At 36.8% G+C, this 17,548-nt stretch overlaps 1 protein-coding gene across 2 annotated transcripts; it reads left to right on the top strand.

Moving 5' to 3' along the window:
• Positions 1–1,131: 1,131 nt before the first annotated feature.
• LOC142349581 (uncharacterized) lies at positions 1,132–15,072 on the top strand. 2 transcript variants are annotated; one of them, XM_075401241.1, is made up of 2 exons: positions 1,132–1,202; positions 14,223–15,072. In XM_075401241.1, the coding sequence occupies exons 1-2, from the start codon at positions 1,150–1,152 to the stop codon at positions 15,055–15,057; spliced, it is 888 nt and encodes a 295-aa protein (XP_075257356.1). In that variant the 5' UTR covers positions 1,132–1,149; the 3' UTR covers positions 15,058–15,072. The 2 variants fall into 2 exon arrangements, with proteins under 2 accessions (XP_075257356.1, XP_075257357.1); XM_075401242.1 differs by lacking the exon at positions 1,132–1,202 and adding an exon at positions 14,049–14,152.
• Positions 15,073–17,548: the final 2,476 nt, after the last annotated feature.

The following is a 17,548-nucleotide window of genomic DNA, read 5'->3' as shown; positions in this document are numbered from 1 at the left end:
TCATAAAGAAATGTGGTTATTGCTGAGTAGTTAAGATCTAGGATACATTTTGTTTTTTTTGCACACTCTAAAGATTAAATTTCTCCGTTTGTTAGATAGTGAATTAAAAAATGTTATGATTTCCAGTTTTTCGTTTATTTGTCTCATCCTTTTAAAATTATGACAAAAATTTGGTCGTTTTGATGGTTTGACCTTGCGCCCAAAAATAGTGCTTCAGGGTTTTGGCAACATAAAAATTAGCAAAAATATGTGAAAATTTTGATTTTCGGAACTTTTTTTTCTAATTAAATAATTCTGAATTTTTATGTCATAAGATGATTATCTCAGAGGAGAAATCAGTTTTCATTTCAAAGAAGTTCCATGAAAGCCGTATACGTGACTATTGGATCGGACATTCTTATTTATCAAATTTTCGAGTTAAAAAAACAAAAACTACAATTTATGAAAATCTTGACTGAAACCTCTTTCTGTATTGCGAAAAAAATGATATTCCTTTCCATTCCTTTTCCAAAAATATGATCTTAAGGAAAATAGCATTTTTTAATCTTCAGTTGTTTTTCTCCATTCATAATTTAATTAGGAGGATAGAACACGACTAATTTTATTGAATCGTATTGTAATAATTTAAATAGAGAAAGAAGACTGCTGAATAACATTAATTTTTAAACAAGGAGATTTCAATTGATACCGCAACTTAGTTTTAAAAATGTATAAGACTTTTTTCAGAACTCTATTCTTCAGGTCAGAACACAAGGCAATTTCGCTTTCTTGATTAAAACTTCTGCTTTAATTTCATTAATTTTTCTTCTAAGAATTGCATGTGACGTGAAATGCTTTAAGATCTCAAGTATCCGTTCAGTAAATTTTTGATTACAATCAATCAATAAGTATATATGTATTTCGCGAAGGTATTTCACCAGCTGCTGTAAGCAATACTTAATAAATTCCTTAATTTTTACAGCTCCTCATAGGCTCAAACTTCGGTGGCATTTTCCTCAGCTCAAAACTGACTCGCGTATGCATCTTTTTTCATTGTTAGTTTAATTCGAAAGCAGTGGTTAAAAAACACCATTTTAAAATTGCTTACCGACCATTAACTAGTATGATGACATGTTGCCTTCACTTTGGTCATATTTATTTTTGGCTCATATGACGTTTGAAGTTAGTTCCAGTGAAATTAATACGATTCCATTTGCTGACAGGTAAAAATTTTGAAGTTGAAAGTTCTTAAATGGTACCTTTTTAACTTTTTCTGTAAAATGTGACAAAATTTCCAAGGAAGTGATCAGAAGATAAATATAACAGATTTCAGAAATCGTCTAAAACCAATCTGTTAATTAAAATCAATCAATTTAGCTTATTAACCAATATTGACTTGTTTTTACGATCTTTCGTTCTCTCTGTATTTTAATCTCTGTTTATATCTGTCTGAAGGATGTGTCTTAATCAATATAAATGTTATTATTGTGATAAGTATAAAGGCAACAAATATTGTTATTTAATATTAAGTTATGCGAAACTCAGAATTGCTAAATTTTTCCAATATTTGCCGCTAAATGAGCTGCGAGACCATAAAAAAACTGAAAAAAAAAGAATTTTTTTCGTTATTTCTTTAGCATCGGAAAAATTATACTGGCCCACGAGATTTCCATTATTATACGGCACCATTTTCGATACAGCACTGTTTACTTATGGTAACGTCTAGCAATATACTTGGTTATGTTCAAATATGCTGTGACCACAATAAAAGCACAAAAATGATTGAAGTGACTGCTTTATGTTTATTATTTTCCCTTGGTGGATCAGTGTAAAATCGTAGAAATATCACAAACAATATATTATATTTTAATATAATGCAAAACGTGATTTTAGATCTCATCAGGGCTTTACTTGCTGAAACTTAAAATTCGAAACTTTAAGTATGCTTGTTTAGAAAAGTTTTCTGAGGTGGAGGTATAAATTTAAAATTACATTATCTGACTCTTTAAGGCTGAAAACAAATATTCTAGGAAAGTGAGGAAAAAGTGCTGAAAAAATGGGCTCGTGTTGACGGCAATGGAACAATTACTGTTGTTGTTGGTTTACCATAAACGTTTCAAACAAAATTATTAATGGTACAACACATTGAGTTTTAATGTTTCTTTTTTCATTGAATTATCACAGGAATTATTGGACACGGTGGATAAAAAATGGTATATAGAATCTTGAAATAAGGAAAGAAGAGGAAATTGGGATAAACGTTTGAGCAGAAATCCGCCAGCATAATATTTGAAAACGTTCTCTGTAGGCAAACAAAGCCTTTTCAAAACTGATAATTAATCTGTGATTATAAAATTTTAATTTCATCAAGTTTAAACTTAATTTATTTTCAAATCTCACATAAATATCTTTTATCTGATTGTAGATAAAAACTGTGTTCTGTTATAAAGGTCGACTGTAGTAAACTTTATTGTTTTCCATTGAAAAGAAACTGGATAGCCTTGATAAGAAGCATACTTAATCGCGGATAATTTTGCCAAGATCTTGTCATGTTCACAGCAAATAGAATGTGATCGACAGTGAAATCTGAGGAAAACTCTTTTTTATATCTCCAATTCTTGCTGGGTTAATAGAAACTTAATTAAATGAACAAATGAATTGTAACCACGAAACCATTTTAGATAAACTATGCCAACTTTTTGGCTTCAGTTTAGATTGAATTTTTGTTACGCCAATGCTCCGCATTATTATCAACATCTAGAAGCAACTAAAAATAATATTGCACAGTCGTTGAGCACCAGATTAAACAAAACAATCAATTTTAACTAAATTTTGGAAGCCAGAAAAACGTTCTGGATCGGTTTCGTGGTTGAGTTTGAACGATTTCCTAAATGCAGTCAAGATTACCTTGACCACTTTGTGTAGCAATTCTTAATAAAAAAGTTTCCATTAATTCTTCTTTAGCATTTTAAAGAGCAGTTTAGTATAACATCTATCTTCTGCTTTTCCTCACAGAACAAGTAATAGTGGCCGAACCGATCTCTGGTGCTTTAAAACTTCCTTATTTAAACTTCATTTGCCTAAAATTCACTTTTATGAACAATTCATGTCGTTCCAGGTCATAAAATTGTCTTACTCAAATTTCAAAAATGGAACTTATCACAATACCGAAATAGAATCCAACAACATTCGAAGGTTTTATTTCATTGAGAAAAATTGGGTCGAGATGTTGCAATATCAAGTGCTGGCAAATTTTTCCAAAAATTTTTCTTCAAAGACTTTTACGTCTCATAATGGGTTTCCTAAAGTTAGCTCTTCATATAGTCATTTTAATTGTTGCCTCTTAAGGTGCAATAACCACGAAGCTACTAAACATATAAAATTGTGCAGCTTGGGAATTGGTGATTTTACAAATTTTGAAATGAGGCTACTCAATAAAAACTATTACCATCATGGCTCAATCGACGACACTCTTTTGAACAGGAAATTTCAATAAATTCTTTTTTCAATTAGCTTGACAAAATAACCAGCTGAAACCACCCGTTTTGACTTCCGAAGTTTTTGATCAACTATAAAAACAGATTTTCTCTTTAAATTGAGATGATGTTGAACAAAAACCGTGCTATGAAAAAATGATTGTTAAATCTGAGATGCTTACTAAACGAGTGAGTTACTTAATAATTCTTAATCTTCGCTTGACTCACTAAAAATGCGGAGAAGTTAAACAAATCCTAATCTTTAACTTCAAAAAACTTTCATAAAATTGTGTTCTAAGTCAGAGTCTCTTCATGTTTTCTGATGAGAACGAGTTGCTATTTATAACCATACATTGAGGCTCGGTTGTTTGACTCGGGTCATTGTTGGACCAAAAGAACTGACAAATCGAGACACTTCGTAGCTTTAAGTTATTTTACAGCTAATTGAAAACATGGCATTCCCTGTAGAATTTTGTATTTTTGCGTTAGAAGGCTTCTAGCTGGTGACCGGCTAGCGCCCAAAACTCTATCAAAGTTCCGAAAGATTTGTTTGGTGGTTCCTCTTGTAATAGGGAGTGTACTGTGTTGTCCCCAAACTATGTTGCTCTATCGGCTGGTTGAAAACTTCACTCCGGATGGTTGAATTAATAATCAAGAAATGCAATACCAGCAACTATTAAAGTTATAGCCAGAAACACTTAATTGAATAACTCCAACCATTCAGAAGTAATTTTTCAAAACTAACTAATAGTTCACACTAATTCAAACCAGGTCAATCAAACTCTCCACAAGTATCCAAAATCTATGCAATTCACTTCCTAGTCAAATTATTTTTTAAAAAATTCTGCCTCCCACTAACTAGGTTACTGGCCAGAAACTTACAATTTTCACAATAACCGATTTTGGATAACTTTGCAGTTCCACTAAGTGCAACTACTCAACTGTTTTTTCGCAAAGAACTCACTAAATAACTACAATTTTCTCACTCTGAGAACCAACTGCTCCACTTGAATTTTCTCTTAGTTTCGACTGACGAAACACTGTTTCTCAGCCTCGTAAGTCTTTCTCTCAGACTCGCTCTTTCGCGTCTGATGGATTTTCTTGTGCTTAAGGGTGCTCAACTTTATCAGTTTTTTATCATCAAAACGTAACGTGTCGTTTCTTTTCGAACGTTTTGACCTAACGTATAAGCGTATTAATTGGCGTAGATTGTTGGTCATGCGCACTAGATAATCTTACGTAAATGTTTGCTCAAGATGACCCAAATTTCGTGGTTTAAACGGTTTGCTAGTTTCAGGATTCACAAAAAATCATGTGCTATGTCACTTAATCTTTATACATGCAAGCTAGTTGTTATGTTTTCACAGCTATGGATATGTCTGATTGGTGCTAATGATGCTTTGTTTCCCATTGTGATGTTACAATGTCTGTTTTCAACCATTTTTTAACGGTTCTCTTTATGATCACAATAGTAGAAAAATCAGGGAAATTTTAGATCTTTTTGCATTTTTCTTTGTAGAATAGTCGTCAGCGTTAATACTTTAAACTGAGCGATAGCTAATTTGTGTTGTTAACTTTTAAATGTAGTTTTGGGTAGAGGTTTTGACTCTGTTAAAAGCATTCCTTCTTTCGTGAAAGTTCAACAAATATTCAGTTACCGCCTCTATTTGTTTGTTTTAAAAGCAAAAAAAACAGCTTTGGGTTGGCGAAAAGTGCTCGCTCTTTTTCTCGAGGCATATGCAATTGTCCAAAGTGTCACCAGTTAAAATTTCAGCACAATCGGACTTGAGGAAGTAGGGTTTTCAGGACTTGCGGGGGGGTGGTGAAATTCTAGACGCTTAGTTTTGTAACTTTGGAGTTTCTCTCTATCAGAAACTCCTTCAAACCACCCTTATGCTCTTTTGGACTTATTATTCTTTTCTCTACAGCACTTCAGAGCAATAATTAGTCTCATCTTAAACATCGAACTCACTTCATAGCTCCATATTTCCACTAAAAGCTCTCTTTTGCAATCTTTTTGATCTTTTAAACCTCCAATACATTAGTTACCGCTCTTTCTTGACAATTATGATTTCCTGCACTGTGTAAGTACCAAAATTTTAGTAGTGCTACTTTTTCCGAGCTCTGATTTTTGTTTTATTTGCCTTTATATGCACTAATTTTTCCAAGTAAACGTATCCATTACATCTTTCCTGAAAACATTAAACAATAACCCCAAACTTGCAGCTACTAATAGGTAATAAATACTCACGTTTATTATACCAAAATGGCTTTTAGGGGTGTAATTTTGTGGTTTTGGGGATTCATTTGTTAAAATATCTTTGCATTTTTCCCAAGCTCTTTCATTCTTTTTTCTGGTGTATTCATACTTGGTTCCTTCCGTTTAATGACCTCTGAGTTTCATTTTGACTATTTCTGACAGATTGATCACTTTGCGATTTCACACCAACTTTAAAATTCTCAAGTTCGCTGCTTTTGTTTACTTATCAAATAGGCTCAAGATCAGCCTCGAAACTTTGCAAATTAATCAGTATTACAAAAGCCAAATTCTTCTCTCAACTAGGGGTTAGTGACCCATGATTGATATCAATTCCACACTCCACCCTTCTAGACTATTATTCTCCGAATAATAAAAAAAATCCGTTGGTCCTTGTGTACTAACACACCCTCTCCTTTGTACAGAGCGTTCTTCGTATAGACATTTAGTGAACATCCGTTAGTGTGAACCATTTAAATAGAGTTCCAAGTAAATGAAAATTAGGAAATGCCCAGAGCACCGTTTACTGATTAAAAAATAATTAGAAGATATCAGCATGATCATATATATGAGTCACACAGTCGTCAAACAATTCTTTTTAAAGAAAAAGCTCTGGCCAAAAAAAAGCTCACAATCAAAACTATACCATACCAACAACCCTAATTCTTAATCCTAGTCTTAATTCCGTACATTTCGATTAAACTGACCATCTCTTTTCCAATGGTTTATGTCATTAAGAGCACATGCACTTTGAAAATTAACAGCAGATTTGTTGATTCAATTGTGATCTTTTGATTTAATTTATGGCATAATAACTCCCAATCATAAGAGCAGCATCGTCAGATCAGAATAACTAGCTCTCACATCAGACAGCTCAACTTAACCAACTTTCTCAACGCCTCTTTCTTCCTCTGATGCTTGAAGGGATGACCGCCTCCATTCTCATTCGTCAGCTTTTTCTTTCGTTTGCGCCACACTCCACTGGATGACTGATCCCCAAAAATTAGTTTGTTCAACTTCTATTTCCGGCTGACATTTTGTTTTCCAAACAACAGGGTGTACATTTCAGGGTACTCCAATACAAGACCTCTCCGGTGGTCACTCAACCTCAACACGTTCGGCAAAGAACTACGAGACACCGCCCTTCTATATTGTACTATCTACTATCTCTTCTCGGCCAGATGAGCACATCGACAACTGACTTCGATCAGTAGCTATTGCTTTCTTGACTTCGAAACCCGAAGACTGTTTCTGTTTGCTATCTTGCTTCGAAAAAGAACTCTCGAAGTGTACTGCCACTACATTTTCTCCAAAATTAAATGCACAAGCTTTTTGCTCTTGCTCCATCATTCGGCATGTTCATCTCCAGCTCACTTGTCTTTGAAGGTATCAACAACTTGTAGTCACCTAACTCTACCTTGTGTACGTGCAACATTTCACATTCCGCTTCGCTAGTTGAAATTTTTCGGAGAAAGACTTCTTTTGCAGTAGAAACTTCGCATTGCCCCACCATCAGTGACTGCTCAATCGCGTTTTTTACAGATTGTTCGCTGTGAATAATTCCATCAATTGCAACATAGGAGAAACACAATTCTGAGTTTTTTTCGTCTGAGCCAAGTAATTGAGGCTCCCAATTAAATGAACCGTTTTTCTCGTGATCTATCCTCAATGGCCAATCTTGCCGCCCATTATCCAAGTTTGACTCTTGGACTCTTCCTGCAGTTATTTTGTTTCCATCTTTTGGCAATATTTTCCCTTCTGAGTTGCCTGGCCCTTCCAACTTCATCTGAACTAAGCCACAGACCACATCATGCGAACCAACACCACTTCCACTTTGACCCTCAACGAAAGCGTTGAACTTGTCTAATTCCTCAGCAGTTGAATGTTCAAAATCATTATCAAAAACTGATTAATCAGGAACTGCTCTTTCTGCATCGTAGCTCTGATTCTCCACCATTTTGATAGTTGCAGGCGCTAGCTGCTGACGCAAAGTTCCAAAAACAATTCTGCTTTCCTGTATAATATCACCGCTTCCTCCAACAATGGCGGCAACGATTGAGTCCTCGTTTTCTGTTGTGTCTGTTTCATCAATTGTGCATTCTTCCCAGATCCTGATGAAAAAATTTTCGCCAAATTTTGCTAGTGCAGTCAATTTTTCTTCTTTGCTCAATTCTGATAATCCTTCCGCGTTTGCCTTTGCCACCGTGTTTTCACAACTCTCAGTCGCTTCACAATACGCATCGTCTGTTGGGGAGATTACAAATTTCGCTTGTAATTTCTCATAGTTATCTTCAGTTGAAGTTCGGGCCAAACTAAGTTGTTCCGTGTGCTGCGACCCAATACTAGTTATACCCTGTCGTGAACGCTTGTCAATCAATTTTTCTCAAATTATATTTTTTGTTGCTGTGGTCGGATATACTTATTGAGCAAAATTAAAATGGGGCATAGCTGTTTCTCCAACATCTATCCATTTCCAAAAGTACGGCATGCAAGGACCGGACGTGATGTATTCAGAAGCAGTCAACCCTTCAGAGAGCTGTTTTCCAACTGTCAATCCGTTTTTGGCAGCCAACTCGAACGATTCAGAGTATGCCGCTCACAGATGTTTTGAAGGAACACATCGTCGTCCATGCATTCAAAAATATTTTTATCGTCGCTATCAAAGAAGCTATCGTCATCGCTAAAATCGTCCTCACTTAAAATTGCATCATCCCCCAACTTACTGTTAACAGTTGCCTCGAGTGTTTTGCTTCCCAGTTCGGCAACTGTTATTCTCTTACCAATGTCCCACCGTGCAATGCATTGATCTATCATTTTCTTGAACTGTTCATCTTCAGATTTTGTCTGTCTTTGTCGTAATCTGCTCCTCCATCTCTGCGTAAAAATTGAAGGTGCAATTACCACCAATGACATTCAAATTGGCAGCAGCCTCCACACCCGACAAACTATTAGTCTAACATACTTGGTTCCTTCCAAGTTTAATGACCTCTGAGTTTCATTTTGACTATTTCTGACAGATTGATCACTTCGCGAAGCTAGCTGTGTTTTGTTTACATAAGATTTCACACCAATTTTAAAATTCTCAAGTTCGCTGCTTTTGTTTACTTATCAAATAGGCTCAAGATCAGCCTCGAAACTTTGCAAATTAATCAGTATTACAAAAACCAAATTCTTCTCTCAACTAGGGGTTAGTGACCCATGATTGATATCAATTCCACACTCCACCCTTCTAGACTATTATTCTCCGAATAATAAAAAAAATCCGTTGGTCCTTGTGTACTAACACACCCTCTCTTTTGTACAGAGCGTTCTTCAAATAGACATTTAGTGAACATCCGTTAGTGTGAACCATTTAAATAGAGTTCCAGGTAAATGAAAATTAGGAAATGCCCAGAGCACCGTTTACTGATTAAAAAATAATTAGAAGATATCAGCATGATCAAATATATGAGTCACACAGTCGTCAAACAATTCTTTTTAAAGAAAAAGCTCTGGCCAAAAAGAAGCTCACAATCAAAACAATACCATACCAACAACCCTAATTCTTAATCCTAGTCTAAATTCCGTACATTTCGATTAAACTGACCATCTCTTTTCCAATGGTTTATGTCATTAAGAGCACATGCACTTTGAAAATTAACAGCAGATTTGTTGATTCAATTGTGATCTTTTGATTTAATTTATGGCATAATAACTCCCAATCATAAGAGCAGCATCGTCAGATCAGAATAACTAGCTCTCACATCAGACAGCTCAACTTAACCAACTTTCTCAACGCCTCTTTCTTCCTCTGATGCTTGAAGGGATGACCGCCTCCATTCTCATTCGTCAGCTTTTTCTTTCGTTTGCGCCACACTCCACTGGATGACTGATCCCCAAAAATTAGTTTGTTCAACTTCTATTTCCGGCTGACATTTTGTTTTCCAAACAACAGGGTGTACATTTCAGGGTACTCCAATACAAGACCTCTCCGGTGGTCACTCAACCTCAACAGGTTCGGCAAAGAACTACGAGACACCTCCCTTCTATATTGTACTATCTCTTCTCGGCCAGATGAGCACATCGACAACTGATTTCGATCAGTAGCTATTGCTTTCTTGACTTCGAAACCCGAAGACTGTTTCTGTTTGCTATCTTGCTTCGAAAAAGAATTCTCGAAGTGTACTGCCACTACATTTTCTCCAAAATTAAATGCACAAGCTTTTTGCTCTTGCTCCATCATTCGGCATGTTCATCTCCAGATCACTTGTCTTTGAAGGTATCAACAACTTGTAGTCACCTAACTCTACCTTGTGTACGTGCAACATTTCACATTCCGCTTCGCTAGTTGAAATTTTTCGGAGAAAGACTTCTTTTGCAGTAGAAACTTCGCATTGCCCCACCATCAGTGACTGCTCAATCGCGTTTTTTACAGATTGTTCGCTGTGAATAATTCCATCAATTGCAACATAGGAGAAACACAATTCTGAGTTTTTTTCGTCTGAGCCAAGTAATTGAGGCTCCCAATTAAATGAACCGTTTTTCTCGTGATCTATCCTCAATGGCCAATCTTGCTGCCCATTATCCAAGTTTGACACTTGGACTCTTCCTGCAGTTATTTTGTTTCCATCTTTTGGCAATACTTTCCCTTCTGAGTTGCCTGGCCCTTCCAACTTCATCTGAACTAAGCCACAGACCACATCATGCGAACCAACACCACTTCCACTTTGACCCTCAACGAAAGCGTTGAACTTCACTAATTCATCAGCAGTTGAATGTTCAAAAACATTATCAAAAACTGATTCATCAGGAACCGCTATTTCTGCATCGTAGCTCTGATTCTACACCATTTTGAAAGTTGCAGGCGCTGACTGCTGACGCAAAGTTCCAAAAACAATTCTGCTTTCCTGTATAATATCACCGCTTCCTCCAACAATGGCGGCAACGATTGAGTCCTCGTTTTCTTTTGTGTCTGTTTCATCAATTGTGCATTCTTCCCAGATCCTGATGAAAAAATTTTCGCCAAATTTTGCTAGTGCAGTCAATTTTTCTTCTTTGCTCAATTCTGATAATCCTTCCGCGTTTGCTTTTGCCACCGTGTTTTCACAACTCTCAGTCGCTTCACAATACGCATCGTCTGTTGGGGAGATTACAAATTTCGCTTGTAATTTCTCATAGTTATCTTCAGTTGAAGTTCGGGCCAAACTAAGTTGTTCCGTGTGCTGCGACCCAATACTAGTTATACCCTGTCGTGAACGCTTGTCAATCAATTTTTCTCAAATTATATTTTTTGTTGCTGTGGTCGGATATACTTTTTGAGCAAAATTAAAATGGGGCATAGCTGTTTCTCCAACATCTATCCATTTCCAAAAGTACGGCATGCAAGGACCGGACGTGATGTATTCAGAAGCAGTCAACCCTTCAGAGAGCTGTTTTCCAACTGTCAATCCGTTTTTGGCAGCCAACTCGAACGATTCAGAGAATGCCGCTCACAGATGTTTTGAAGGAACACATCGTCGTCCATGCATTCAAAAATATTTTTATCGTCGCTATCAAAGAAGCTATCGTCATCGCTAAAATCGTCCTCACTTAAAATTGCATCATCCTCCAACTTACTGTTAACAGTTGCCTCGAGTGTTTTGCTTCCCAGTTCGGCAACTGTTATTCTCTTACCAATGTCCCACCGTGCAATGCATCGATCCATCATTTTCTTGAACTGTTCGTCTTCAGATTTTGTCTTTGTCGTAATCTGCTCCTCCATCTCTCCGTAAAAATTGAAGGTGCAATTACCACCAATGACATTCAAATCAGCAGCAGCCTCCACACCCGACAAACTGTAAGTCAACTTTGAAAAGCTTCTTTTCGTCCCGTCTCTGAAATTCGGCTTCTCTTCCAGCACTACTTTTACCCCAAAACCAAGAGCTTTTATGGCAGACCAACGTTTAGTCGAAGAAATCTTTGCTGGCTTTTTGGTCATCTCTGATTTGACAATAATATCGGTTTTCACTTGAACGTCTTTCTTTTTGTCTGATTTTGGAGTTCGCTCTCGGCACTGTAACTCCTCTCCGTCAACAACGTCACTTTGAAAAACTGGTCTGTCAATTTCACACTGTAAAACCGCTTACTCATATTCCTCTTTCTCTATCAAGTATCTCTCAAACGCATTCTCACCAAACTTTGGGTTATTGGACAGTCTCAGATCAAAGAAGAACAAAGTTTCTTGAAGAGTCCAAGCACGATACTTCGATCGGATTTCCAAAATTGATGCGGCAAGAAATTCAAAGCATGAAGAGCCCGACCACACAACTTCTCTAGCAAATATCTCTTGACTTCTTCTTCAGTCCAGTTAAAAGCACAAACATCCAAGCAATACTCACGCCAGTCCCCCAAATTTCATACCCAGGCGAGGGAAATTGTTTTATTAATCAGAATCCTGCCATTGTTCTATAAAATGCTTCACTCTGCTCTGAAGGCTCCTCTGTGGCTTCAATTACTGCAGCAATTCTTTTCAGTTCTTCTTCTCGTCTCTGTCTGAGTAATAGCCTCAATCTGTCTGCTCGGGTACTTCCACCACTATGCTCAGTTGGAATCCTTGTCCCGAGAAGAATCACTGAATGTCTTCCTAAATAACCCTCCCGGAAATACCTGTCTCTGTTGCTCGAATTCTCTCTATCTCCTTTGATCTACAAAACTTGTAATCTCGTTCCGACTATCGTCAACGTGTTCCTCGACTTGCTCTGCGTTGAAAGTCGCCAGCTTTGAGCACTTGTTGCAAGTCTCCAGAACTCTCTTCACATTCGTATTTAAATTTTCTGAATAACTCCCTTTTTAACAAGAGAGCCCACCCAGGAGCACCACTGTAGAATTTTGTATTTTTTCGTTAGAAGGCTTCTAGCTGCGGACCGGCTAGCGCCCAAAACTCTATCAAAGTTCCGAAAGATTCGTTTGGTGGTTCCTCTTGTAATAAGAAGTGTACTGTGTTGTCCCCAAACTATCTTGCTCTCTCGGCTGGTTGAAAACTTCACTCCGGATAGTTGAATTAATAATCAAGAAATGCAATACCAGCAACTAATAAAGTTATAGCCAGAAACACTTAATTGAACAACTCCAACCATTCAGAAGTAATTTTTCAAAACTAACTAATAGTTCACACTAATTCAAACCGGGTCAATCAAACTATCCACAAGTATCCAAAACCTATGCAATTCACTTCCTAGTCAAAATATTTTTTAATAAATTCTGCCTCCCAGTAACTAGATTACCGGCCAGAAACTTACAATTTCACAATCACCGATTTGGAATAACTTTGCAGTTCCATTAACTGCAATTACGCAACTATGTTTTTCGCAAAGAACTCACTAAATAACTACAATTTTCTCACTCTGAGAACCAACTGCTCCACTTGAATTTTCTCTTAGTTTTGACTGACGAAACACTGTTTCTCAGCCTCGTAACTATTTCTCTCAGACTCGCTCTTTTGCGTCTGATGGATTTTCTTGTGCTTAAGCGTGCTGAACCTTATCAGTTTTTTATCAACAAAACGTATCGTGTCATTTCTTTTCGAACGTTTTGACCTAACGTATAAGTTTTCAGGACTTGCGGGGGGTGGTGAAATTCTAGACGCTTAGTTTTTTAACTTTGGAGTTTTTCTCTATCAAAAATTCCTTCAAACCTTCTTTCTGCTCTTTTGGACATATTATTCTTTTCTCTACAACACTTCAGAGCAATAATTAGTCCCATCTCAATCATCGAACTCACTTCATAGCTCTATATTTCCACTAAAAACTCTCTTTTGCAATCTTTTTGATCTTTTAAACCTCCAATAAATTAGTTACCGGTCTTTCTTGACAATTATGATTTCCTGCACTGTGTAAGTATCAAAATTTTAGTAGTGCTACTTTTTCCGAGCTCTGATATTTGTTTTGTTTGCTTTCATATGCGCTAATTTTTCCAAGTAAACGTATCCATTATATCTTTCCTGAAAACATTAAACAATAACCCCAAACTTGCAGCTACTTATAGGTAATAAATACTCACGTTTATTATACCAAAATGGTTTTTAGGGGTGTAATTTTTTGGTATGGGGGATTCATTTATTAAAATATCATTGCCGTTTCCCAAGCTCTTTCATTCTTTTTTCTGGTGTATTCATAATTGGTTCCTTCCGTTCAGGGACCTCTGAGCTTCATTCTGATTATTTCTGACAACTTGATCACTATGCGAAGCTAGCTGAGTTTTGTTTAGATAGGAACTCACACCAACTTTAAATTGCTCAAGTTCGCTCCTTTTGTTTACTTATCAAATATGCTCAAGATCAGCCTCGAAACTTTGCAAATTAATTAGTATTTCAAAAGCCAAATTCCTCTCTCAACTAGGGGTTAGTGACCCATGAGGTATATCAATTCCATATTCCCAGTCAACAATTTTTCAAACAATACATTTGATTCACACAAATGGTTAAGTAAGTTTAAGTTTTGCGTTTCTTTATCACCTAACCGCATTAAAGAAACATAATTCTATCTTTTTTTCAGGTCATTGCCTTTCTCAGATGTCAGACAGTGCCATAAACTCAACAATCATATTTTGAAAACTCAACTAACAAAGAGCAGACTTGAATGTGGCATGTTATGCGCGCGAACTGCCGAATGTCTTTCTTACAACTTCTGCCACGAAAAAATCTGCCAGCTGAACTTAAATGACGCAAGTATTGATTTTGAATCACTATTTTACGACAGTAACTGTTACTATGCTGGTTTTTTGAATGCCAACTTACTGGACTGTTATGATGGAAAATCTGAAAATTCACTTGGTGATAATTGCGATTTTGAATACAAAGTTGGCGAGTTACGGGCTTCGAGTTGTTTGACTAAATCTCACCATATTTATAACTATTCCGAATTCGATTTTTACATGGAAAGTGTATGCGATGAAATTTATTGCTATCGAGGCGAGAGAATTGTCAACAATTCGCTTTGTAACATTGAACTGGGAACCGTAGTCGCTATCTACAACGCGAATTACCGTGGGAACATGACATTCGAAGAGGGAATCGCGTACTGCCTAAGTTTTGGGAACAGTCTCCGGACTAGCTATGAAATTATTTTGAAAGACCCGTACAGAGTTCATTACAAACTCCGTCGTCTCGACCATCCGGCATTTGTTCAAGTGACTGATGCCCAAAATGAAGGAATCTGGGTCGACAAGGACCGAAACAAAAATCAAACTGAGCTTTTAGTCTGGGATTCGGATCCAAAATTTCAAAATAGTGATCTGCGTGACTATGGGGCCGTTAACGGGTCAACATTCCAGGCATATGCAGCTAATGATACAGGTCCAGATGTTTTATGCAGCAGATCGAACTTGTAAATGGAGGATTTAGTTTCTGAAAAATAAAAAAAAAACAAATAATCAGCTAAGAAAAAAATCTATGATGTGTAGCCTCCCATCGCGGGTCGAGAAAATTTATGTAAGAAATGCGCTGGAATGCGCTGATTTTTCAAAATGTTCGGTGCAAAAACCTTACATAAAAATACGCTGAAATATGCTGAAATGTGCTGAAACTTTGCAAGACATGCGCTGAAAACCGCTGAGTTTTCAAAAAATAGCTATCACTGCGAATCGAACCCTTCTCTCCGGTGCCGCAGCCTTCACCCAATCCACTTCGCCAAAGAGTCCTGAACTTCTCTCTATTTAATTTAATTTTATATTAATAGACAGTTTAAGAAGAAATGCGTTGAATTTTTGTAAGAGATGCACTGAAAATTCAGCGCATTTCTTACATATTTTCAGAGCTTTTCAGTGCAATTTTTAAGAAAAAATATAATCGTTATATAAGGAAAACTAAATGGTTCGAAATTGAGGAATCGTTGTCACAAAGCGTTCAAATCCACTAAATAGTTTTAAGAAATGCGCTGAAATTTCACTATATTTTTTACAAAGTTTCAGCGCATTTCAGCGCAAAATTATGTAAGATTTTTGCACTGAAAATTTTGAAAAATGAGCGCGTTTCAGCTCATTTCTTGAATAATTTTAGCACATTCAGCGCACTTCTTACAAAAAAAAACGCGCTGAAACGGCGCTGACATCTCGACCCTGGGATTAATTTGCTTGTGACAGTGAAAATAGTTAGTTCGTCGTTACAGCGTTTGTGAGTTATCGTAACATGCACAATCACCCCCGAGCATCACGATCAATAACCTTACATCATTATTGGGTAAATTCAATGTAAATTTGACTATAATTTTAGCCCCCCCCATGATATAAGAAATATATGTAGCTGGTATCCACAATGCTTACTTTTTAATTAGATTGTCATATAATAATTTGTCGCTGAGATTGGCAACACAAATAGCATAGCAGAAAAGCTCCTAGCCATATCTTGATCTCATTTTTTAATTGTCTCTTAAATAAATAATAAATAAGTTCATGAAATCTAGTGTTTGGCTAGTTTCCGAAATTGGTAGCATTATGCGTGCAGAAATTGGTTTCACCATCAAAAATTCGTTTCATCAATTTTATGGATTTTAGACACCGTTGTTTTGTTAACGTCGTATCACTTCTTTCAGGGATACCCATCGATAGTAAAAAAAATTTAAAAAAAAATTTGTCGAAACAATATCAAATTTGACAAAAGACCCCATAAAACTACAAGCTTTTTGGCTTAATTGGGGTTAAAAGTTGTATACTTTCTAACATTTGGAGCTGAAGCGTAAACACTACCCGGACCGAACTCCAAGTCTATATCAGTACTAGGCAAGTCTAAATCCAAGTCTTATTTAGGTTTCCAGTACTGGGCAAGTCTAAATACAAGTCTTACAAGTCTGCCAAGTCTTAACCAAGACTTGGATAACACTTGGAAGTTGATTCCCAAGTCAAAACCAACTTTTCAAAAAATTTCGAGTGAAATTTTCGAATTCAAAAAAATTTCGCAACGTGCCACGATTTTGGCATTACTTTTTGGCCACTTTACCGGGGTGCTAGAAAATGATGCCGGGGGCATACCAAATTGATTATTGGGTGATATTAGCACCCCGGGAGGGTCTATTGAGGGTATTTCATGTGTTTTGGGCCGTTTTCAGCCATTTTTCAGCCGTTTGGAGCCGAATTTTAGCCGAAAATCAACATATATATATATTTCAGATCTTGAAATGTCTGGGTATTCGAATCGAGGCAAAGTTATGAAGAAGACTGTGACGGTTCCCATGCTGTCAAGGGGCCCAGTTTTACAAAGTCGTGGAAACCTGCTCGATAGTAGTGGGAATGGTCAAAATGGTCTGCCACGAAATGGTCAAAATGGGGACGAAAATGGGCATATGGCAGTGCCGATGTACAGATTGTCAGAAGAGCCAATCCTGCCCTCTGTTAGTTTAGCAATGTATTATGGGCATACCAGGCATGCCATGGGCATACCACGGTATATTTTGGTGGCATATTGGTTGGCATATTGGCTGGCATACGGGCATTTCGGCTATATTTTGTGGTCAAATTACACAGTGCTCACTACCTAATTTCTCATCAACCAGTGATCCAAATTTAATGTGCTATATATAGTTTTAAAGCTTAGATAATAACGGTCTCAATGAGCTATGTCCCGTTTAATTTGACCCAAAATTGATGGAGTTATTAAAGATTGGCGTTGTAACACCCGAAAATCTGAGGTATGCCCGATGGCCCATCGTTAATAACTTTTTATTGAGTGATGCGATCTGGATGATTTTTTGATATGAGTAAGCCTATTATCTGCTCTAACAAACAATATATGTGCGAGCTTGATTGGTATCAATTTGGTAGAGTTATTAATGATCGAGCTCGAGGTACCTCGTGTGGAGGTAGGTCGATTTAGGCGGTGCTCAGTACC

Source organism: Convolutriloba macropyga, chromosome 11, assembly GCF_964194025.1.
Source record: "Convolutriloba macropyga chromosome 11, txConMacr16.3, whole genome shotgun sequence".
Lineage (NCBI taxonomy): Eukaryota > Metazoa > Xenacoelomorpha > Acoela > Convolutidae > Convolutriloba > Convolutriloba macropyga.
The sequence above is the reverse complement of the archived record's forward strand: the minus strand, read 5'-3'. Positions and strand labels throughout refer to the sequence as shown.